At 37.7% G+C, this 25823-nt stretch overlaps 1 protein-coding gene across 3 annotated transcripts in view; it reads right to left on the bottom strand.

Moving 5' to 3' along the window:
* Positions 1-24888, bottom strand: part of KRAS (KRAS proto-oncogene, GTPase) — a 38547-nt gene extending 13659 nt beyond the window's left edge. Inside the window, exons 1-4 of one of the 3 annotated variants that reach the window (XM_057556633.1) lie at positions 24616-24747; positions 20632-20753; positions 3690-3868; positions 2563-2722 (exon numbers count right to left, since the gene is read on the bottom strand). In XM_057556633.1, the coding sequence (XP_057412616.1) occupies positions 2563-2722; positions 3690-3868; positions 20632-20742 (450 nt within the window). In that variant the 5' untranslated portion in view covers positions 20743-20753; positions 24616-24747. Of the gene's footprint in view, positions 1-2562; positions 2723-3689; positions 3869-20631; positions 20754-24602 lie in introns of all 3 variants that reach the window. The other 2 variants (XM_057556632.1, XM_057556634.1) reach the window with 2 other exon arrangements.
* Positions 24889-25823: the final 935 nt, after the last annotated feature.

The raw sequence follows: 25823 nt of genomic DNA, 5'->3' as shown, positions 1-25823 counted from the left end.
TGCATATTCATTTTGTTCAAATAATAAATAAATAATAGCAGATGAGTAACAAAACACTCTGCAGAAAAAAGGGCTTCAAATTTTCACAAAAACTGGAGATGTAAATTAAAATTTATGAAAATTTACATATTTCATTTTCTCAGTTACTTGGAATAATTCTTTAAAGTCTTCTAAAAGCATGCAAATATCAAATTAATTTCAAAAGAGAAAGATGAATGAACTTTTGAAAGGCAAATCAACAAGTCCATGTAATAAAGAGAAATCAAGTGTCTAGGAAACTAAGTATCTAAGTTATAGTTTAGCAACATAAATTACATAACAATATCAATAAAACAGGACATAAATATAAGAAAAGCTGAGTGCTAGAAGGTTAAGAAATAAAGTACAAGTATTCCTTTGTATTGTATCACTATATTTTTTCTGGATGATCCATAAAAATGCCTACAAAGCAAATTTAGGTTAATCCACTTGGTATCACACACACTACATCCCCTTCCCTACCCGACACCCCCCAACCGCCCCCCCCAAAACCAGTATAAAACCTAAAAATCTACTTTAAAAGGAAACTAGGTAGTTTTCTGATTAGTTATGAATGCTGTGGTACATTAAAGCATTAATGTCAAACACTTAAGAATCAACAGTACTTCTGAGATAGTAACCATACAACAAGGAAAGAAGACAGAGCTATTATTTTAGGCTCTTATCAAATGAGAGTGGAGGGCAACACTGCAGGAATAACAAGACTTCTTCCTCTTACTGTCCTTTATTACCTTTCTACTCCAAATGTGGTCCATGTACCAAAGTCAGCATCACCCGAGAGCTTGCTAAAAATGCAGAATCACAGGTTCCAACCTAGACCCTAATTCTAATTCAGAATTAGAATCTGGATTTGAGTAAGAAGCCCAGTTGATTCTTGTGCATATTAAAGTCTGAGAAGCACTGCTTTATTTGCAACCCTTTACAACATCAGGCAAAGTCTTAGAGTTTTTCTTTTCTTTGTACAGTGTAAACTAATGTGTCCACTAGTCTAAAATGTATACTTTAAAAGTTACAACTAATGCAAGTTAATAAACTGTTAATAGTGTAATCTAGGTAGTAGGTTTGCAAATGTTTTCAATAAAATTCCTTCAATTTTATATCTGAAAATGTTTCATACAAAAATGGGAAAAAAAATTATAGTATTATTATCACGTTTTCTGAGTACCTCCCAAGGGAAATCAAGGAGTACGGTCAGAGAAGACCAACACAAAGAAGACAAAAACCAAACCTCTTCCCAGTCTTTGGGACCTGGAAATGATATGAATGAAATCTTAATTCCTCCAAAGTAAAGTGAAGTAACGTATACACCAAGTATTTCTTTAACTTATAAATCAGGTTTTAGAATAAAATAATCTGTATTATGGTCAAAAACTATTCTAATTCAGCTTTTAATCCCAAAACAAAGACTTAAAATAGAATTCATTGTTTTTTTTCACTGTGTACCAAATTTGTACAACTAGAAAGTGGTATGTATGATCTTCCACTAGGGAAGTAGACATATATACTAGCTGAATGATGGTTTACTTTTAAATTTTTACCCCTTCACAAAATTCAGTGAAAGGTCTAGAAGGTGTTTTTATAAGCTTAACCATGTAATAAGTTGTTCATCACTCTTCTTCACTTCTAGCATTATAAAGTTAAATTCCATGAAATTGGTTTTCTGGGCTCATAGGTACAAATAACCAGACAAGGCCCCAAACAAATGTTCATCTTGTATGAAACATATTAATATTCCATCATAACCTTATATTTTCCTTTCTAGGAATTCATTTTTTCTATATGTTAAACTCTTATTTCATACAAATAGGCTAAATAATATCAATTATTTTATTTTACCTAGAGAAAAAGTTACTTTTAAAATAAAGATAGTTTCTGAAACAAAATTCAGGATCAATCTGGTGTTATTTTTTTCTCAGAACACAGTAAATGAATAACTGAGAATTTCTATTTACTTTCTAAATATTCTCTTGCTTTAATAAAAACTTTCCTGAAAAATATATCCTTCAAAAAAAAAATTCTACCTGAGTAAAATTCTTCAAATACAACAAAATTTAATCTAGAAACATATGACATAATACTCTTAAAAGCACTTCTAAAATAGGAAACTCAAAATTTGTTTCCCTGTTCTTTGACTTTATAAATAAAACAGTAAAAAAAAAATTCCCACGTTTCTCGAATCCTGACTATAACATGTGCTGAACTGTTCAACATAGAAAAAAGCCAAAGCCAAAGATAATACCATGGACACTGGAATAAGAAGTGCTGCCCTCTCATATCCTTAAGAGAACATTTACCAAGTAAATATTGTTATATTTCCTATTTTACTATAATGGACGAAAATTGATAAATTACATCAACTGATATGAAAGTTATGCTATCAGGTATGTACATTTATTAATATTCATGCCTTCCTGCTCCCAAAATGACATTATTAGAATATATATTAGTAAATAGTGATTAATGATTTAAATCACTTGATATAGTTTGAGAGAACAGATTTGTATTTATTACAATTTTACTTGCCTGTCTTGTCTTTGCAGATGTTTCAATAAAAGGAATTCCATAACTTCTTGCTAAGTCCTGAGCCTGTTTTGTGTCTACTGTTCTAGAAGGCAAATCACATTTATTTCCTACTAGAACCATAGGTACATCTTCAGAGTCTTTAACTCTTTTTATTTGTTCTCTGGGGAGGAAAAAAAAAAGTTACATCAGAGGAATTAGTAACAAAAATCTTTCAAAAACTATTCATAACTTTGTCTCATAAAATATGGTTAAAAGACTTTTAATGTAATTCCTAGTTCCAATCACACCAAATTTTCCTTTCTCCTCCTCCTAGTTATTTTTCTCTATCCTAAACAGAGAACTTCTATGTCTCTTAAAAGATCAAATACCTAGAAATATAGTAAAACTACAATCTAGTAGGTTCATATGTAGGTAGGTCACAATAAAACAAATATTGAAAAATTCTAGTCCAAAAAAGTGCTATGCCTAATTTTTAAAATTATAATCTTAGAAACATATACTATATACGTTGTTAAATGTACACATATAGAACGTTTTTATAAAAATAGGAATTACAACATTAACGTAATGCTTTACCTTCATTCTTAAAAAAGAGAGCACCAAGTGGAAAGATTTTGATTTCTATATGAACATTTTAATAAAAGTAGTCGCTTCTATGCAAATTTGTTGAGGTTCTTTAAAAACTGAATTGCTCTAATACTTCAATCTTACAACTTCAGAGTTGTGTTTTTTCCTTAATTATCTAAGGCCAACGTTTATCTGATTCCAAGAAATTCTACACTATACAGATTTTTAAGGCTGTTTGAGTGGCGCCATCTCAATTAACCTTCTCACATGTTTGTTCATGGTTTTCATTTTTATGATGGCTCTAGCTTAAAGCCTTGTTTCTCAAACAGGCCTACCTTTCAATTCTAGCACTACTACTATGTGATCTGGAACAAGTTGCTCAACTGCTCTAATCCTTAAGAATTTCACTTGTAACTCAGGGATATTACCTAACAAAAATTATTTTAAAATTTAAATTAGATAATTTGTGCAAATTTGTGCATGGCAGTTAGCAAAGACTCAATAAATGGAAGATACAATTACTCCTCAATGTCAACTTATTTTATTCAACTTAAACCCACCTATAATGGTGAATATCTTCAAATGATTTAGTATTATTTATGGCAAATACACAAAGAAAGCCCTCCCCAGTCCTCATGTACTGGTCCCTCATTGCACTGTACTCCTCTTGACCTGCTGTGTCGAGAATATCCAAGAGACAGGTTTCTCCATCAATTACTACTTGTTTTCTGTAGGAATCCTGAGAAGGGAGAAACACAGTCTGGGTTATTATGGTGCACCTTTTACTTCTAAAAAGGTGTTAGACACAACTTAAGAACAAAAAAACAACCCAATTCAAAAGTGGGCAAAGTACGTGAATAGACAGGTCTCCAAAGAAAATCCACAAATGGCCAATAAGCACATGAAAAGATGCTCAACATCATTCAGGAATTGCAAATCAAAACCACAATGAAGTACCACTTCACACCCATTAGGGTGACTATTTTTTTAAAAAAAGGAAAATAACAAGTGCCAGTGACGGTGCAGAGGAAACTGGATCCAGCAATTCCATTCCGAGGTATATAAACAAAAGAACCGAAAGCAGGAACTCAGACACTTGTATGCCAATGGTCGTAGACACATTATTTATAAGAGCTAAAATGTAGAAGCAACCCAAGTGTTCATTAAACAGATGAATGGATAAACAAAATGGGGGGGAGGGCACGCACACACGCAGTAGAATATTGTTCAGCCATAAAAAAGAATGAAATTATGATACAGTCCACGACATGGATGAACCTTGAAAACATTATGCTAAGTGAAATAAGTCTGACACAGCAAGACAAACATTCTGTGATTCCACTTATACTGAGATACCTAAAATAGGTAAAGTCACTGAGACAAAAAATAAAACAGCGGTTACCTGGGGCTGAGGAGAGGGGAGTTGGAGAACTGTTGTTTAATGGACACAGAGTTTCAGTTTGGGATGATGAAAAAGTTTTGGAAACAGACAGAGCTAATGATTGTCCAATATTGTGAATTTACTTAATGCCACTAAACTGTACACTTAAAAATGGCAATGGTAAATTTTATGTGTATCTTACCACAGTTTAAAAAAAGGTTTTTTTTTTTAAAAAAAGGTGTTACACAGAGATTCAACAATGCAAGTGCACAGATTAATAACAAAAAGACCCAAATTCTCTGTAAAGGAAAATAATTTTTACAAAATGGGATAGCTCTACCAACTCTTACTATTCTGGATGATTTAGGTGGCAAGAAAAATCAAGCAACTTACAAATAACTGTCATGTATCTATTTTATTTATACTCAAAGGAATACCTAAGAGATCTGTCAATTCTGAGAATTTTAATGCCCTTATTTAATCCATTTCTGCAGTCCTGGGAACAATATTTAACAGCCAGATAGATACTATGATAATGCTAAAGAGAATGATTGTTCTGTCTGCAAATTCTGTGAGACCTCTAGTAAAAAGAGAGGGAGTGGTTGAAGGAGAGAGAAAGAGATGGATACCTTAGAGACCACGCAACTCCAAGATGGTGTAAAGGAAAGAAGGTAGGTGACAACAGAATCTTGAAATGAAAATCTGATTTTCCTCTGACTTTTGATTAATACTCATGCCTAAAAGATTTCACACACTCTCTGCCAAAATAGGCTTCAAAAAATAAGGAAAAGGGCTGGTGCAAGGTGAAGTCATGGAGTCAGAGGCAGGGCTAATAATGGGTATAAAGTATAAGCCCAAGGACACTGTTTCTTATTGTTCCACCCTTAGTTCATGAATTACTTCACAAACCAATCTATCATTAAAAAAGTGGTCATTGAAAATCATGTTTTTGGTAAAGTGTTTGAAAAATGTTCACAGCATAAGGAGAATACAAAGATACACATGTAGCATGATCCCAATAAAATATCTCTACACATCTGTATAAATGTATCTGTACATATATTAAAAAACTCGTGGTATGTACATCAAAATGTTAACAAAGGGTATGTCTCTGATGGAGATAATTAATCTAAGAAATAATTGATCTCTTGCTTACCTTTTTTTGTGGTAATAGATATTATTTTAAATGTATTTCTTTCTTTGCCTTTTAATTTTAAAAAGTGTGAAAGATTACCATATTAGAATGATCTCGCACTTATCGTTTAAAGTAAACTATTTTCCAAATTTTCTATAATAAAAACCAATTATCTCAACAGTCAAAAAAAGGATGGATATTTAATTTTCTAAACAAGAAGCTCTTGACTAAAGATGTGAACATTTGGTTGACATTGTATTTTAGCCTATTCCTTTAATTAACTATTGATCCTTGAAAGAACTCCTGTATATTATAAATTGAAAACCATCGTTTTTGGAGTAGAATGAAAGAGCAGGAATTGAGAGCAAAGTACAGTTTCTTGGAGTCAATCCATTCATTACCCAGGTGTGGTTACGGCACATGTGAAACAGACCAAAGACTTTTCCTCACCTACTGAGCTGTCACCTCGCATTCTTCACTTACCAGTACTAGCTGAAGTTAACCTTATGGTTAATGGTTTCTTTAATCTTTAAAATTTTCTATCAACAATGAAATTAAAGACTATAGTTTCTGGAGCCACACAAATCTATACCTAAGGTGTGGCTGGAGGATTATGCACGTGCCCACAGATATCGCCTCTAAGATGTATACCTCAGTGAACTCCCATTTACAAAGTTTTCAAACATTTTGTGTTTCAAACGTATATAATGTGAAATATTAGTAGTTTCTGCATGCATTTCATAGCATGTTCCCATGATGAACACTCCATCAAAGGGACTGAGAAACTGGGAAAGCAGTCCCTATTCATTCCTATTACCTTTTCCCTTCTAAACCCCAAAGATACTGAAAGCAAAATTCTGAGTCACATTCTGTTATTGAAAAAAAGTAATCCACAACCTGCCTATAAACAATGAGGAAGAATCTGCTGATTACAAATAACAGGTTTAGGTTAAAAATTCAGTATTTCCCAAGTTTATTTTATTTTATTTTATTTATTTATTTGCATTTCTTTTTTTAAAAAAATAAATTTACTTATTTTATTTATTTATTTTTGGCTGTGCTGGGTCTCCGTTGCTGCGCACGGGCTTTCTCTAGTTGCAGCGAGCAGGGGCTGCTCTTCGTTGCAGTGCACACGCTTCTCATTGTGGTGGCTTGTCTTGTTGTGGAGCACGGGCTCCAGGCGCATGGGCTTCAGTAGTTGTGGCTCGCGGGCTCTAGAGCGCAGGCTCAGTACTTGTGGTGCACAGGCTTAGTTGCTCCACGGCATGTGGGATCTTCCCGGACCAGGGCTTGAACCCATGTCCCCTGCATTGGCAGGCGGATTCTTAACCATTGTGCCACCAGGGAAGCCCCCAAGTTAATTTTAACTACAGTCATTCTTAGAAGCATGATTAGTCGCCGAGCTATATAAAAAGGCAGTGCAACTTGGTAAAAACTTAAGAACAAAAGTGTTAAATGGCGAGATCTGATCTGAAAAGAAATGACAGGTTTTAAGACAAAGCAGACAGCAAGCACAACAAAAATGATATGTAAATACTAAAGATTTTGTTTAGCCATAAGAAAAAAAGTATATGGAAGTAGAAAAAAATGTATGCATCAATGTAGAATCTTTCCCAACATGAGAGCCTAAATAAGGGTACGGCAAACTGTGGCCCACAGGCCAAATCCTGCCCACCTGTTTTTGTATGGTCTATGAGCCAAGAACAGTTTTTAAATGGTTGTTTAAAAAACAAAAAACAACAACAAAGATTATGTGGCAAAGACCCAATTGACCCTTTACATTTTGCCAACCCCTACTCTAAGCTAATAAAATACCTTATCACAAATCTAAAGTACTCTCAACACATATTATTCCTTTTATATTTTAAAAAAAAATCACCATTGAGAAAGTACAGGTTATCAAAGCCTAACCAGTTTAAAACCACATAAATTCCACAATGAAACCAGTTAAAGACAGAGCAAGAAAAGAATCAAGACTTTACATTTTTCATTAGTATTATTTCCAGCCTTTCAAACAGAATAAACTTTTAGATCAGATACAAAGGTTCCTAACATCCTTTGGAAACTAGGATAAAAGAAAGCCACTTAAAAACTAACTCAACATAATAAAATATTAAATAAAGGAAAGTTATTCCATAGATTTCCCCTTACTCCCAACTAAAGTACTATTTTTTTAATTTACTGAAGTAGTAGGAAAAAAAAAAAAGAGAGAAAGAAAAAAAAAACTTTTCTAAGTGAAATACACTATGCTGGCAAAAGTTAAACATACAAGTCAAGCATTTCTGGTGATACAGTAACAGGTACAATCCTTTTGGAAAGCAAGTACAGTACTTATCAAGAGCCATACCAATGTTCATAGCCTTTGACACAGTAATGCCACTTCTGGTAAGAGACACTAAGAAAATATGGTTTATTTTTTTAAAACGATAGCTAAAATGGAGATATACTTAATATGGATGATCCAAAATCATCATACCATAAAAAAAAATTACATAGGCGTTTAATACCCACAATCTTATGCCGTTTATCTATTTTCAAAACATACTCCAAATCCAAGCACTCACCACCCTCACCCTAGTCCAATGTGATTGTCTCATGCAATCTCCTGCAACTGCTTCCTAGCAGTTGTTGTTACTCCTACAGTCTATTCTCCACATAGCAGCTGGTGATCCTATTATAATTTGTAACTATGTATTTATGTGTAATTGTTCAAGCCTATACCCCCCACTTGGCTTTAAACTCCATGATGGTAGGGCTCACATCTGTTTTGTTCACCACTATGCACCCTGTGTGTCAGTCTTAAACACAGCAGGTAATCAGTACTGTCTGTTGAAGAAATGAATAAACCCATTCAATGTAAATATATGCAGACACTGTAAAAATAAACACAAGTTTAAGATATCATAAATTATATTAAAACAATGAAGCTGTAAATTTTAAAATTATACATTAAGAGTATTTTAATAAATGTATTCAAGCAAGTTTTATATAATATTAAAAATTTTAATTACTATTAATGTCAAAATATAAACAAAATATATAGATTTTTAAACATTTTGGGGGAGGGAAGAGAATAAGATTACAGAGAACACGGAGGCCTTTAACTGTATTAAGTTTTATATCTTGAGAAAGAAAAAAGGATCTAAAGTAAATGTGGCACAATGTTAAGACAGGGAAAACCTGGTTTGGGGCGCACATGACACTCATGGTATTACTTTTCCATACGGCATTAAGGGTGTACCCATTCCATCACCACTCACTCAACAATAGGTTTCATATTTTTATTTTTGTCAGCTTGTTAGACCAAAAATCCTATTGTTTTAATATCTATTTCTTTGAGGACTAGTAATGTTACATAGTTTTTCTTTTTCATATTTATTCCTATTACCTGTTTGGAATTTTTGTCTTTTTTGTACTGGCTTAATTTTTTAAAAGTGTTTTCCAATTTATTAACATGCCTTCAAGTGTTGTTTTATGTACAGAAACTCATCTGCAGACCCAATAGAGGACTTTGCAAGTTAAGACTATATCTTTCAAGAATGAGATACACTCACTGACCAGGACATCATTTTGTCATTTTTCTATTATAATTCACAGTAACCAAGTTACTCAGTATGTTCATATTTCAACATATTCAATTTAGTTTTCCAACTCAGGCAGTTAAAGTTAACCCTGTCATGGGAAGACATAGTATAGTAAAAAAAAACAAAAAACAAAAAAAAAAAACTAAAGAAATTAGTAACTTTTACTAAAAGTAACCATATTACTATTAATAGTAATTATGACAGCCAACATTTACTGAGCCCTTATTTATATGTTGGATACTGTGATAAGCATATTACAAGCCTTATCCCATTTAATCTCCATCTTCATGCTGTTGATTCCATCAGATGCTCTTGTAAATATGAATAGGACTGCTGGAAATGTCAGCTGAAGTATTATTTGAGGATTTACTTTTGAAATGTTTGTAAGATTTTCTTAATGTGTTATTCTAAGTATTTTTCATGTACTGCTAAATAACACCTATTGGAAAAAACGAGAAACTCACTTTTACCCTCTTAATGCTCAAATATTTTGTTACTCTTCTAAAAGATTATTTGAATCTATCATAGAATGATGTGTTACACTATTGGTTATAACCCATCAAAAGTTGTTGTACACAGCTAGTTCTCAAAGACAGCTAAAAACATGCACAATAGCCTGGTATGTTAGAATTATAATAGGAAAGAAACAAGGAATTGGGGATATATAAGCACAGGCTTATTTGTTAGTTCATTCCCTCCTACCTACTCCATTCTCCCTTGCATCACAGGAACACTTAGTAAAAATCTTCTGAATGTCATATACTGTGCCAGGCATTAGAGTTTCTAACCTCAAAGAGCTAGGTCTGGTGGAAGAGATATGAATGTAAACAAGTAATTTAAACACAATGAAATAAATGCAACACCTTATGGAGAACAAAGTACAATGGTGACAAACAGGAGAAGACATCAACTTTGCTTGTATGAATTAGGAAAGACAGGAGGGCCACTCCAGGCAGGAAGGAGCAAAGAGAATGCACAAAAACAGGAAACAGCATGTTGAATACATGGAACCAAGAAGTTCAACACAATTTTAGCTTAGAGGGATTATAGGTAAGTAGAAGTGAAACTGCACCATCAAGCAGAGGCCAGCTTATGGAGGGTCTAATATGCCATCTTAAGAAGTTCTGAACTTTATCTTACACTAAATCACTAAAAGATTTTTAAGTAGGAGGGAGGATCAGATCAACAATGTCCACTGTTAGCATTATTATGACAAATGAGACCAGACTGGAGGCTGGGAGATGAGTTTAGGAAACTTTTACAAGAAATTACAGAACCTGGCCCTGGTGGCGCAGTGGTTAAGAACTCGCCTGCCAATGCAGGGGACATGGGTTCGATCCCTGGTCCGGGAAGATCCCACGTGCCTCGGAGCCACTAAGCCTGTGTGCCACAACTACTGAGCCTGCGCTCTAGAGCCCGCGAGCCACAACTACTGAGCCCATGTGCCACAACTACTGAAGCCCGCGCACCTAGAGCCCATGCTCCGCGACGAGAGGCCACCTCAATGAGAAGCCCACGCACTGCAACGAAGAGCAGCCCCCACTCGCCACAACTAGAGAAAGCCCACGCGCAGCAAGGAAGATCCCACGCAGCCAAAAATAAAATAATAAAAGAAATGACAGAACCTGAACTAAGGCAGCAAAAGCAGTAAGGTGGAGAAGATTAAACAGTTTTGAGAAATACTTAATGGGTGAAATTGACAGAACAACCCTCATAACATCACTTACAGCAATGTTCACAGCAGCATCATTCAAAATGGCCAAAAAAGAGGAAACACTCCAAATGCCCATCAACTGATGAATACATAAACAAATATCCATACAAGAGAGTATTATTCAGCCATAAAGAGGAATGAAGTATTGAAACATGTGACAACATAGATGAACCCTGAAAATATTATCCTACAAGAAAGACGCCAGACACAAAAGGCCACATGTTGTATGATTTCAATTATGTGAAATATTCAGAACAGGCAAATCCACAGAGACAGAAAGTAGATTAATGGTTGCCAGGGGCTGGCAGGAGAAGGGATTGGGGAGTGACTGCTAATTGGTATGGGGTGATAAAAATGTGACAGAATTAGACGGGGTGATGGTTGTATAACTTTGTGAATATACTAAAAACCACCTAACTGTATACTTTAGAGGATGAATTTTATGTTATGTGAATTATATCTCGATTTTTTTTTTTTTTATAAATTTATTTATTTATTTTTGGCTGTGTTGGGTCTTCGTTTCTGTGTGAGGGCTTTCTCCAGTTGTGGCGAGCGGGAGCCACTCTTCATCGCGGTGCGCGGGCCTCTCACTGTTGCGGCCTCTCTTGTTGCGGAGCACAGGCTCCAGATGCGCAGGCTCAGTAATTGTGGCTCACGGGCTTAGTTGTTCCGCGGCATGTGGGATCCTCCCGGACCAGGGCTCGAACCCGTGTCCCCTGCATCAGCAGGCAGACTCTCAACCACTGCGCCACCAGGGAAGCCCTCGATTTTTTTTTTAATGGCAGAGCTTATTGTTTAGAGATGAGAACATAATGGGAAGGGGAGAGGAAAAGATGAGTTCAATTTGGGGCATGTTGAATTCCGTATGTTCGTGGGTTGCTCTGGTGCTGTGACCTGTAGGCAGCTTTGATATACAGGGCTGATGCTCAGGGCCGAAGTCTAGGCTAAAGATACACTCCTGAATCTTCTATCTATGTCACCTGCAGAACTCCACTTACTTGCGGCGTGAGTATGGGCAAACTACTTAATCTCTACTCTAAGCTATTGTTTCTTTTGCTGTAAAAGTGGGTAAATAATAATGCAGAGGACTTTGTATACAGGTTAGGATTAAACACCATGAAAAAGTGCTCTAAAAAGTTAACTGTATTACTTCATATTTTACATTGTACATGCTATTATAGGCCCAAAAGGTAGGGGGCAGGCCACTGGCTACTAGGAACTGTATAGCAACAGCAGTTATCTTGCCCTTATAAAAATCACTGGACATCTACATTTGGACTGCTTTTTCCAAAACCACTCACTGTATTTCAAAATAAATATAATGGAGCTGGACAAGCTCCAGGGAAAAAGAGCTAAAACTCTGAGGTTTATGAAGGATTTCTGTATTGATTAGGGAGCAAGGGTGTTAAAAGAGCTTAACACCTTCTGTCTCATGACAGAATTTTTGGTTAAGACATTCATAAGAATGTCTTAAGACATTGAATCTTAGCTATAAGAATGTTGAATCTTAGCTGAGGACTAGAGAGAATAAAATGTGTACTATGTCCAAGAGGTAAAATCTGAATAAACTCAAGGAAAATTTGCATAACAGATTTTGAAAATAAGGATATTATAAGCCTACATCTGTAACCTGTTGAAGTAATGTGGCATTCTCCCACAAATTATCACTTGATGCCAAGGTCAGAATGTGAGGCTGGATCAATCATGGATCCAATCTTAATAATTACAGATGCACAATATAATTTTCATATTTTGAATTATTATATCTCTCAGCTGTTCTTTAATTGGCCTAATACCAATTCCTTTAACTGTACCTCTTTATCTGTAATACATCTGTATTATCCAATTCGTTGAGGTTTTAAAAAGGGGGGAAGAAAGTAAATATGAAGTAATCTGATGGTATCTAATACTCTAGTGACTTTTCTCCCTCAAAAATTAGGATTTATTTTTCCCTCTCAAACAGTATATGCTCATTTTTAAAAAAACAAAAACACTACAGAGTTTGGCATATGTCCTACCATATTTTAGTACATATTCACATTGTTTTTAAATAAACAGACTCATACTCTACACAAAGTGCTACAATACAGCTTGTCTTACATAATGGACAGTTTTTCAATGTCAGTACCTATAGATCTACCTAATCCTTTTTGACAACTGTATAATATAATTTGTACAAAGATACCATAACTTACCTCACCTCTTCCCTACTGGTAGAAGTGTAGATTATTTCCACTTTTAAAAATTATAAACAACACTGCAATAACACTCCTGGGTATACATCTTAAACACTTATCCAACTGAATCTTTCAGATAAATTTCTGTAAGTGGAATCAATTGGTCAAAGGACATGTAGTTTCCATTTTGATACATACTGCCAAACTGATGACCTCCAGAAAGTTTATAAGAAGGTATACTCTCACTACAGCATAAAGAGTACACATTTTCCATACCTTTCCAGGCCTGTTATCATTTTAATCTTGGCCAACATGAAAATAAAAGATGTTATTTATTGTTTGAACTTGCATTTCTACATTTAATGAAGTATCTTTTAATATGTTTTCACAGCACTTTTTGTGTGAGTGTCGATAGGTTGGCTATTTATATGCCTTTTTTCCCCTGTTTGGATGTTTGCTTTTCTCTAATTCAAATACAGGAGAGCTTCCTGATTGATAGATGATGCAAGTAGTTTTCCCAGGTTTCCATCTGTCTTGGATTTTTGTTAAAGGTGTTTTCGTCTTTATGTAGCCAAATGGCTCAATCTTTTCCTAAATGGTTTAAGAATACTTTGAAAATGAAAAGGATCCCTTCTTTTCTCAATGGAGAAAAATATTTAATCCCAATTCCACAAATAAAAAAGCTAACCTAATGTTAAATTATTCAATCTGTGTTGATTGACATTATCATTTTTAATTCAATAGCTGTCTAATGTTTAACGTTAAAACTTATACAAGGTAGAACCAGTGTTCTCATCATGGGAGAAAGAAAACATGGAGGAAGAATGAACTCATGATTTTTAAATAAAATCTACTGCTTAGCTCTGTCTGTTGAAAACGGTCTAGAAGCAGTGACACTCCAGTAGCAACACCACCTAACATCCAGGACTTAATTTCTAAATATCATTCCCTAGTAAAAGGAATGAGGGCTCTCTGGACAAATGGCTGAATCCAGGGTAGGGACAGGGAAAGAACAAAGGGAACCTGGAATACACTGTGTCAGAAAGTAAGAAAGAGCTCAAAAACTGATGGGGATGTGTCAAAAAGATACAGAGGCCAGCTCGAAAGGGAGTCCACTGGCCAAATCAAATATATATTTGAGCACCAAAATCAATAATGACAAGAATAGACTTGAACACATCAAATGAAAAACGAATCCTTGAGTCTGTACGGATACAAATAAGACAAACCAAATAAATAAGGAGAGGGAAGAGAAAAGAGAGAAACCTTACTTATGGTAGATGTCAAATAATAAATGTAGAAGTAATGACAGAGTTAGATTACCTACCACTGTGCAGTCACTATGGTGGTAGTTTGTTCTGGTTAGAATTATCAGTGGCTACTACATCCCACTGGGTGCAAATATGCTGGAGAACAGGATATTTATAGTCTCAAAGTACCTCCCCACAGAGTACATATTAATTATAAAAGAACTAAAGATACCTTTACAGAGAGAAAGTTGATAGATATGACCTTAACCAAATAACGAATGTTAACATAACATCATCAATAATGGGACAAGCCAGCATCTTGTGCCTCCTGATGTGATACACCAAGGAGGGCATAACATCACTTACACAGTATTTCTACCAAAAATGTTTAATCCAAATCTGACCAAGGGGAAACAATCAGACAAAACTAAATGAGAGGACATTCTACAAAACAACTGGCCTGAATTCTTCAAAAAGTGCCACTGTCACGAATGACTAAGAAAAACTGAGAAACTGTTCTAGATTGTGAGACATGACACCTGATTTTTGATCCTGGAATCAGGGAAAAAAAAAAAAAAAAAAAAAAAAAGAATTGCTGAGAGCACATTCTGGGAACTGATAAAATTTGAATATGGACTATATGTTAGATAAAACATTGTATCAATGTTGAATTTCCTAAATTTTGTCACTGCGTTGTAGTTATACAATGAATTATTCTTGTTGTTAGAAGAGGGTCAACAAACTTGTTCCGTAAAGGACCAGACAGTATTCGGTCTCTGTTGCAGCCACTCAGCTCTGCCACTGTAGTGCAAAAGCAACCATGGACAACATGTCAACACTCAAGCACAGCTGTGCCCCAATAAAACTTTACAGAAACAGACACAGGCTGTATGTGGCCAGCAGGCAGGCCACAGTTCACAGACCCCTGTGTTTAGAGGTAAAGGGTCCTAACATACGCAACTTATTCTCAAAAAGTGCAGCAAAAATAAATAATATGTATTCAAGTATGTGTGTGTACATACACAGGCACACACACATAAAGTAACTATGCCTAGTTTAAAGGTTAAGAGGTATTCACTGTAGTATTTTTCACTACTTTTCCATTGGTTTGAAATTTTCAAAATAAAAAGTTCAAAAATTACCTAAGGTAAGCAATACAGCCCTACTTAATCCTCTCAAATATTTTGTTTTTACTACCCATTTCTAATTTTATTACATTAAGATCACAATAATATAACTGTTCCATAAACCTAGGCACTATGAGACAATATAATTAAGAGACATAAGAAATCTATCGCCCTCCTAAAGCATAAAGCCTCTAAATTAAGTTATATATAATTAGGATCGCTGTCTAGAAACACTGCTCTTCCAAGTACATCTAAGACTAATAACCTCCATGAAGGCAGTGATGCGGTCCCTTTTGCTCCTCGGTGTATCTCTAGACCGTAGGAAGGCTGCATGGTACAGAGTGGGCACTAACAACATTTATGGAATTAAGAAATTAGCTGCATTGTTTCAACCAGACTCTTAAGAGACGCCAAACGATAAAGGATAAAGTTTTCTTTTCCTTTCATTTATTTCCATTGCCAACTTTCATTTGCATGTTTTTAAAGCTTTGTATTTATAAAAACCCAAGTTAGAATAAAACGTGTCCAATAATTTTCAACATTCAGGGCTCAATAAATAGTTATTATTAAGTAAATACTTATTCTTAAATTGACCTAAACACAGTGCCTGAATTTTGTGTTAGTTTATTCTAAAAATCAGGCGTTCTCAACTATTCTACAGTCCTATAAAAATTTACAAAATGTGAACTTTCACAATTTGCCACTTTTGAATAGGCCCTTCCTAACACCCCATGTAACACATCCCTAAGCTCTGAACTCTCTAAGGTACCTCCTGTGTGCATGAAAAGAAATTCACAGAGCCACAGTGCCCCTTCTTATTCCCTCAGACAAAGTGACCTCAAGCAGTGCTAACAAGGGCACCACCCTATTTTCTCCTACGCTGCCACATTTCCTTTCTTAGTCAAAAATATTCACCTACATATTTAATTAGTTAGGCCTAACTGGTCCACACGGTAATCTTAATAACATTAGCAAAGTAAAACTGACACTTTAGATTTTTTTTGACACTTTAGATTGTTAAAACATTAGTCATACAAAATAAGTCTTTTAAATAAAATTTATATAGTTATAAATTGATTATACCCACAGTTTAAATAGAAAAAATATCCAAACTTAGGATTTCATTTTTTATTATAAAAGTGAATAAGTTGACCAGTAGAGGGCACTCACTTGAAAGGGGGGGGGAAGAGTGGCCACAGTCTTGAAGAGAAATGGATTTACAAAATTGCTGTGTTGTACCTTGTTTTAAAAACAGAATGTTTTAACAGAACGCTAGTGTAAGCTAATATAACATATTGTTAGTTTAGAAAATGTAAGGTTTAAATCTGTATTATGTTAAAAAATCTAACATAAACCATATTCAGGGACTTGAGCCTCACAATTTACAGGACGTTTAAAGCTATATGTAATGCACAGTATTGGGGTCTCAACCTCAGCACTGCTGACATTCTGGACCACATCATTGTTTGCTGGGGGGCCCTCCTGTGCACTGCAGGAGGAGTAACAGAACCCCGGCCTCTGCCCACTACAGAAGCCAGTAGCAGCTCCCTCCTCAAGCTGTGACAGCCAAAAACAGCTCCAGATTTAGCCAAATGTCCCGAGGGGCAAAGTCACCACCTATTCCTTGTTAATAACTACTGATACATATGTTAAAAAAACAAAACCAAAAAAACAGAAAAATAACAGCTTACAATATTAAACAGTGCTTTTCTTACACCACTCTTCAATACTGGTTTAGTATTACAAATTTTCTCTCTATAATTTAAATATCTTAGTCAGCAATTCCATAATTAACAGGGAAAAATTTTTTAAAAGAGAAACTGATATATCTTGGTGAATAAACACTCAAGGGCTCAGAGCACTAAAGATGGAACAAATCAATCCAATTATGACTCCATTCTTTCTTACTGACTAGAAAACTGTTTCATCAAAGGAGGGCATAATACTTGGACTGAATTAGAAATGTCACATTAACAGAAGCATACAGATGTCAGTGAATTGGAGACTGGGAAAAAATACTTCTTTCTGTGTCTATTTTTATATTGTACCCAGTAGATACTTGTTATACATTTGTTAACTGACCAACTGACAGTTCTAATCTCTACTTCCATTTTTCTGCTTCCACCAAATTCTACCTTAGAAAACACATTTCAGAGAACATGTTTTTATAATAACATGATCTCCAAACTATAAAAACATATATTATTTCTAGCCTGGTATTGTGTTTGGGGACTGAGTTTTTAACAATCCTGCACCACTAACAAGGTATTTCGTTATCTCTTGGAACTCTTCAGTGGGCTTCATAAAAGATAAAGGTAAAATCTTTTCAGAAGTAAAAGTGATCATCATGTGCAAATATAAACATGCTCCATCTATGTGTCATACCTAATTCCATATCATATCTCTGCTATTAAGATGCCATTAGATAGTACACTAAGTTCAAATTTTGATATATTAATAATCTGCATCAGCCTCCAACACTAAATATTTTTAGCTTGAAGGTTAATTTTTCATTTTTAAAAAGCTATACAAGGGTGCAGTGGAAATTCCATTTAACTTGGTCTCAGAAAACTTAAAATTCCACCACTTGCTAGCTTAAGTATCCTTATGCAAGTTACAACCTCTCAGAGACCATTTTTATCGATAAAATGAAAGAAACAATGACCACCTTCCTTACCTAGCTCATAGTTTTGGGTTGGCCAAAAAGTTCATTCGGGGTTTTCCATAACATCTCACGAAAAACTCGAACGAACTTTTTGGCCAACCCAATATAAATCTCTGAAAATTCTAAACCACTAGAAAATATGGTATTAGTTAATTAAAATTTTTTCCTAAACTTCTCTCCATTTGTTTAATGCAGAAAAACTGATGAGAACTCCAAATGTGCAAAGTCTATGACCTCTCTTATTTTCTCTGGCCTACACTGTTCACCTACCAGAAACTTAACAGCAGTAGTGATACCCACTACCCTTCAACTTTTTACAAAAATGTCATGTCAGTATTTTTGTTTAACCACTTATGAAAATAAACTACTAAATTCTCTTGCTTTTCTTCTAGTTGAACTACACCAAGAATTCAATGTGTCAGTTCCCTCAGAGACTCACTGTAACTTGGGAGATAAGAGACAATCTCTGATAACCATTTCCCAGGTGGCTACACTAGTGACGGAATGTCAGTTTCAAAGTTCACAGGTAATCAATGCTTCCCTGGGTCAAGTCTTCTGGTTTGGCAGAAATCATAATCAGAGTTAATGGGTTTGAGTTGATAAACTTTTTTACCTTCCCCCAAAATAAAGGATTGACTTTTAGCTTTATTTCTTTAAGATTTATATTGCACTTTAATAATTTTGACCAAAAGCTTTCCTAACCTTTCTTTTTTAAATCACATTCTTATACATCATTCTTGACCTTTGATAGGAAACAGAGTGTAATGGAATTCTTCAGATTTTCAGAAAAGATGGAGGGCACTTCTGCTAAAATCATATTCCAGAATCCCAGGAAAACTGCCATGCTTAACTTAAATTCTGTTAAAATGTCCTTTTACTTCCAATTTAAATGGTGGAGTAACCTTGGCTTTAGAAATAGGTGAACTATTTAATCCTCCTCAAAGTAAAAAATAAACAAAACCATTAGCATTGAATTGACTTGCCAAGAGGAAATACAGAGAGACTATTACATAGGTGGTCCACTTCAGTTAGACTCTTCCCCTTTTACTAATGCAAATTATTAAACTTGGAAGCCAAATGAAAGCTGCTTCTATGTTTAAATCAGATCTTTGTAAATAAGGGTTATCTCTTCATTTTTTTCCCTCCAGTACCAGAAATAGTTGACATTTCCTTATCAATCCTCAAAGTTCTACACTGCATAAACATCTTCCCAAGGCCAACAATGCCCTCAAAACCTACCTAAGTGCAGTCAAGGTGTTTTTTTTAAGACATTACACAGCACCTTAACAGGGCATTTTTGACCGATTCTAGACCCTACAGCTTGGGACTCAGAGAAAGTTATGGGAAATTTTTCAGAGCTGATTAAATAAACTGGTATACCAGATCTAGAATAAAAGCTAAGGGATTAGGATTGCTTACCCTGGGGTAAAGAAGTCTAAGAAATAATCTAATAACATAAATCTATTCCAAAGATGAGCTGATATTATGTGAAACTTAACAGGAAGATTCAGATTATGCATGAAATAGTTAATAATTACATTCTGGAAGTTAGTTAACAAGGACAGTTGTGTGCCATTCCCTCCTGCAGGTCTTTGGGATTAAATAAATCCTTATCTGCTTGAGATCATCTGAGTATAGCGCTGCCAGAAGGCAGTGGGAAACATACTACGTGACCTCTCAAGGTCTCTGCTAGGCCTTTATTCTATCATTTTGCTGTTGGCCGGCCATTCCTTTGGTACATTTTTATGAAACTGAAAAAGTCTGAAAATTATTCATTAATTAATTTGTAATAAAAAAACAATTCTAACATTGCCTTGAATAAATTGAAAAAGGGCTGTAAAGCAAAGGTAAGGATTGGTGATGGTATTCTTATATATCACCTGATATACATATAAACGTAAAGAATGAGCTTTCTAAAATGCATCAGGTAGTTGTAGGTTCTCCACTACTTCAATGTGAAGAGAAAATATGAAAATACTACTAATTCAGTGTTTTTAATTCAATCATCAAACGATTACACTTCACCAGTATAAATCAACTCTACATGTGACATCAAAATAGCAAAAAAAATACCAAAACCCCATAAAAATAATAGCCACATTAAAAAAAAAAAAAAAAAGACTTGTAGATATGTCTCATCTTACAGATGAGATGTAAATTCACATTTTCACCCTGTGAGAAAACTCTGAAATACACTTCCAATCAAAATGCACATACACTAACACAGAGTGAACATCACAGATAGTATTATTGCCCTGAGAGAAAACAGGCTGGTGTCTCATATCTATGGTTACTTATAATATCAGAGTAATGCCTTGAAATCCAAGTACATTTTAGATAACTTAATAAAAGTATTATCAGTATAACTACCTTGTAATGAGTAGTCACAGAAAATGATCAGAGAAACCTTTTTTTGTACCCAAAGGACGGGCCTGCACAAATCAATATGCATATGAAAACAAGATTTACCTCTATCGTAGGATCATATTCATCCACAAAGTGATTCTGAATTAGCTGTATCGTCAAGGCACTCTTGCCTACGCCACCAGCTCCAACTACCACAAGTTTATATTCAGTCATTTTCAGCAGGCCTTATGACAAAAATGGAAATGTGACTCAATTAGAACATGTGCCACACGTGAGGTTAATATAACCCAAACACTCTAGCAATACCTCTTAACACAAGTTCACCTTTATACGGAACACTATTTCAAAATACCTCACAAAATTCAATGACAAAAACTCCAGGTGACTACAGATGTGTATTGTAATGAATTGTACGGCGTTGACAAACTCCTCCGTCAGCATTTGAGAAAAACTCATTCGGAGTACATAGTTCTTTTACCTTGGATTCAGGTCACTCTATCTCAAGAGCCCATCTGCTCTTCGGCAGCAGGTAATGGCTCTCGAAGGAGCAGGCCACGACTTCACTCAGTACAAGTGTCAAGCACGCTGCTCTACACCCTGAGGACACACTCACACAAAACTTGCTGACAGCTATCGCCACAGTATTCCTCATCGACTCGGGCCCCTAAGAGTTACAAGTGGACACGCTGAGTGCCTCTGTTGGGGCCAACAGCTACAGAAAACTTTTTAAAAGCGTCATCATAGTAGTTCTCCTGGACAGTTAGCAAGAATCAGATGGGAGTGGGGGGAGGACTGTCAAATAAAGCTGGACAGTACACTGGGAAAATAAAAACTGAGATGCCAAAGCAGACAAGGACGATACTTGGTGACATTTTAATCTGTACATTATCTGCTGGGGAAAAAAACGGTGTAAAAACTAAGAGAACTTCGAGAATTTTTAACTAACTATTCAGTACAGATGATCTGATCATCAATCACAATCTATAATGCTATATCAGTGCTGAAAAATAGCACTTTGCACAAGAAAAATATAATTATATAATATTTAAAGACAAGCACGCTTTTAATGAGAGAATTTTTAAAAGATATGAGTATTTCTCAGTAATCCACATGACTTTTATTCTCTGTTTCTCATACATCATCTCCCAACAGTAGCAATAAATATTGACAACTTGTAAGGTTAACGGCGCCAAGCCAGAAAATATTTTTTTAGTCAGCTGTTTCAAACTTTTTGAAATGAAAATGAATTTATTTACTTTAATCTCCTTTCCCTCAATAACTACATGATATTACTACAAATAAGTAGTGAACTGCAGAAAGAATGGCAGTCAATGAACAATAATTTATTACAGGGTAAGTAGCTCAAAATTAATGAATGTACAGATATTGTATATAAACACTATATACATGCAGCATCCTATTTACCGAAGACCAAGAATTATCCCAATAGGCACCCCACCACCCTGCCCCCCAAAAAGTAATATGTTTTTCCAAGTGATAACGTACTAACTACCTCTTCACGCTATTCCTGAACCTACTCACAGAGAGCAGACAGGCCAGACAACTGTCGTCTCACAGCTTCTCCCTGGCCTGCTCTGTGCCACCTAGCCTTGTCTAGGGCCACCACAAACATGTATCACATCCTGTTTGCTCCCCCTTTTCATTCCTAATGTTGACCGCAGCAAATGGGATAGGTGAGGATAATCTCACCAAAATGTATCCTCTAGTTCCCTGCCCAGCCCACCCCTCCAATAAAATTTGGATAGCCTAGAACAGTAGTTCTCAAAATGTGTTCCAGGAACCCATCAGGGTTCCTAAGACTTTTGGAGAGGGCCTAAGAGGTCAAAAACTGGTTTCACGATAATGCTATGATGTGATTTACCCTTTCCACTCTCATTCGCTCACAAGTGTACAGTAGAATTTTCCAGATGTGTGATAATAGACTGAATACAGAAGCAGATGTGAGGATCCAGCCGTCTCTTACTAAACCATATAATTAGAGACGTGCGAAACAATGCCACTCTTCTCACAATTTTTGTGTTTGTTTTGGAAAAGTTACTTTTCATTAAAAATTCTACTTCTGTTACCAAGTAATGGGCTTATTATTTCTTTTTTTAACGAATTAATATTTTTTTAATTCTCAATTTTAATTTCTATTGTGCTAAATATTGACACACTCCAAATTGGGATCTTCAATAATTTTTAAGAGTGTAAAGGGGTCCAGGTCCTTATGACCAATAAGTTTGCTAGCCTAAGAGAGACTGTGGACAAATACTGGATTAGAGCTTAGTTGTACATACATGTGTGAATTCTGAAAGACACACACCTTCTGGTCTACTTCTTTATGCAGCGGTTATTTCTGAAAAAAATCTTTGACTTAGATTTCAAAAATCAAGTAATATTTAAACCCACTAGAGAGAACTGGGTTCCCAAAGAAGATCATAGGCCAGAAGGAGCCCCCTCACCCAAAGCTACAAAAGCCAGCAAGCGGTGGAACTGGGAACAGAACTGAACAGTCTGTTCAGGAAAAGAATTTTCACTTTGTCATAAAACAAAATGAATTATTATTTCGTCTACTATCTCTTAAAACCAAGAATGCCTGTGGATGGATACAGTCTAAAGTAAACAGTATTGTTATCAACCATATTTGTCATCTCTAGTCTACTACATGCCCGAGTCAGCATTTTGGACCTTAGTCACCTAAGAATGACATCACTCATAAGGTTGATTCTGAGATGATTATGAACAGACTTTTTTCCCTTTGTGATTTCTTTTTGAATGATTTTTTTCCATTACAAATGTAACATGTATATTGTGTAAAAAAATTAGAAAATACCTTTCTGTTCTTAACCCCTTATTTTGGTGGATATCAAGATTTAGGAAGGCTAGTTGAGGACTTCAACTACAGCATGCACATGCCTAAGAGTATTTCAGGCAGTCGGCTGGCAGATTGCTACAATTAACTCCTCTGGTAGGTCAGTTAAAAAAAAAAAAAATTGTGTGACAGCCGTTTAGGAGTACTGTAATAACTCCTGGGATGGGGGTCCAATTTGTACACATGAGGGTAATACAGAAGAGATGGGGGAAAGGACAACAACAGGCAAATTAAACTTCAAATACAATTTTAGCTATTGCTGTCTACACTCAACTAGCAAGGAAAAAGCCCTGCTTCTGCTCTGCGGGTTTGCTGCGTGTGTTTTAACTTGACAAAGCAAAACAGACCTTCTGGGATTAACTTTTTCTTTTTCACTAAGTACAGGCTTTATGTTGTAGGGTGTTGGCCACCTGTTCTTCCACCACCATCTCTACCTCCACCTCCTCCTTTGTGGCCACAGCAATGTCACAGCCCATACATGGGGGAGGGGAGCAGTCAGGAACTCGGCTGCAGATGCATTTTTTTCCAAACACAATAACCTCAAACAGTGGTCTCTAAGCACTTTCCTCCGCGCTTCCAAAACGCGACCTCCCCTCTTACTCATATATCCCCCTACACACTGAAAAAAGGACCACAAGCCGTCCAGTCTGCGCTCGAGGGAGAAGTTTATACCCTCGTCCTAGAGATGCGAGATACAGCAGAGAAGGCAGTAACCGAGGCAGCCGAGTGCTGGGAAGGGAGGAAGAGGTGCGGGAGCGAAGGGAGAGAGAGGGAGAGGGAAGGACGGCGAGGGGGAGGGGAGGCTGGAGCGCAGCGGGAGTAACCTCCACCGCACCCGACCGCCCCGAGGGGCGGCCCGCCCGGCCCGCGAGTTTCACCCCGGCCGCCTCCAGCCGCGGCTCTCGGGGAGGAGGAAGGAAGGGGTTCCCCGTCCAGGAAGCAGCACCAGCGGCGGCCGCCTCCAGCCTCACCCTCCTCAGCCCCGCACCGCCCATTCCTCATTCCCCGCGTCGCCGCGTCCCCGCGCCTCCCCCGGCAGACACCCCCCACCCCGTCCGCCCGCCCGGGCCCCGCGCCCGCGCCCCCTCCCCGCCCCTCCGGGGACCCCCAATTCATTCACTCGCCGCCGGCCCCGCCCGGCGCCGGAGAGGAGGGTCGGGACCCCGGTAGGAGCCAGGAGGGGTGGTCCGCTCCGTACCTCTCTCCCGCACCTGGGAGCCGCCGAGCCTCTGGCCCCCGCCGCCGCCTTCAGTGCCTGCGCCGCGATCTCTCCCCGTCCGAAATGGCGGGGGCCGGGAGTACTGGCCGAGCCGCCGCCGCCGCCGCCGCCGCCGCCGCCGCCGCCACCGCCGCCGCTGTGCCTCCGCCGCCGCGGCCGCCGCCTAGGGAAATCGAGCTCCGAGAGCACCGATGAGTTCGGGGCCGGGCGGCCGCAGAGGGCAGAGCTATCGATGCGCTCGGCGCTCGATTCCTCTCCAGACGAGAGTGCGGGGAGGGAGCGGTTGAGGGCGGTGTGGGAAGAGGGAAGAGCGAGCCTGCGAGCGCTGCCGGGGCGAGGGAGGGGGCCGGGCCCGGCCGTGGAGGGGGCGGGCCAGGCCGGCGGAGGAGGGGCGCGGGCCGGGCCGGCGGAGGAAGCGGGCGGGCGGCCGGGGCGGTGGAGGGTTGGGGGCGCGCGGCCGGCGAAGGCGGGGCGGTTCTGGGCGGTGCCTCGGCGCGCGCGGGTGGGCGGGAGGGGGCACCGGCGGACCCACGCGGGACCCGCCCCCAGGCTTCAGCTGCAGCGCCCAGCTCGCAGTCGCAGGCTCGGACCCGGGCCGGCGCTCGCTCCGCTCCGGGCACCCGGGAGACGCCACAGGCACCCCACCGCGCCCCTCTCGGGTCCACACGGTGGAGCTGCGAAGATCCCGCCACCCCTGGGGTCGGCCTACACTTGGGCACATTCATTTACTATCATTTACTGCAAGTAAATAAACATGCAGTCACCCAAAGTGGGAGGCGACTTGGGTGACTTACGGAGAGACCTGGCCGCCAGTTCCCCGGCCCGGGGCTTTCTGAGCACGCCTTGGTGAATACCATTCTCCACACTCTGGGGCTGGGAACCTAGCCCCAGGCCCAGACAAACGCGACAAAGCCTTTCATCACTAATTAAGGGGGAGTGGGTCTGTTGTTTTTCGTTGTTGTTTTTATGGATATTTCGAAGCCATCAAGGGTCACTCAAAACGGCGACCTCAAATGTACCTATTGCCCCTGACGGCACAAGCAGGCGACAGACTATTTTTAAATAGAAGTGCCCTTAATAGTCTAGACCTGAGGAGAATCATTCAAACATTAATTAGAAGACAGATTAATCACTTAACGTTCAGGGAGTTAACACATTAAACAATGGAACCATTAAAACTGCTAGCATGCCCAGAGCCTG

This window comes from Balaenoptera acutorostrata, chromosome 11 (assembly GCF_949987535.1).
Source record: "Balaenoptera acutorostrata chromosome 11, mBalAcu1.1, whole genome shotgun sequence".
Taxonomy (NCBI): domain Eukaryota; kingdom Metazoa; phylum Chordata; class Mammalia; order Artiodactyla; family Balaenopteridae; genus Balaenoptera; species Balaenoptera acutorostrata.
Note: the sequence above shows the minus strand (reverse complement) of the source record. Positions and strands in the feature narration are given on the sequence as shown.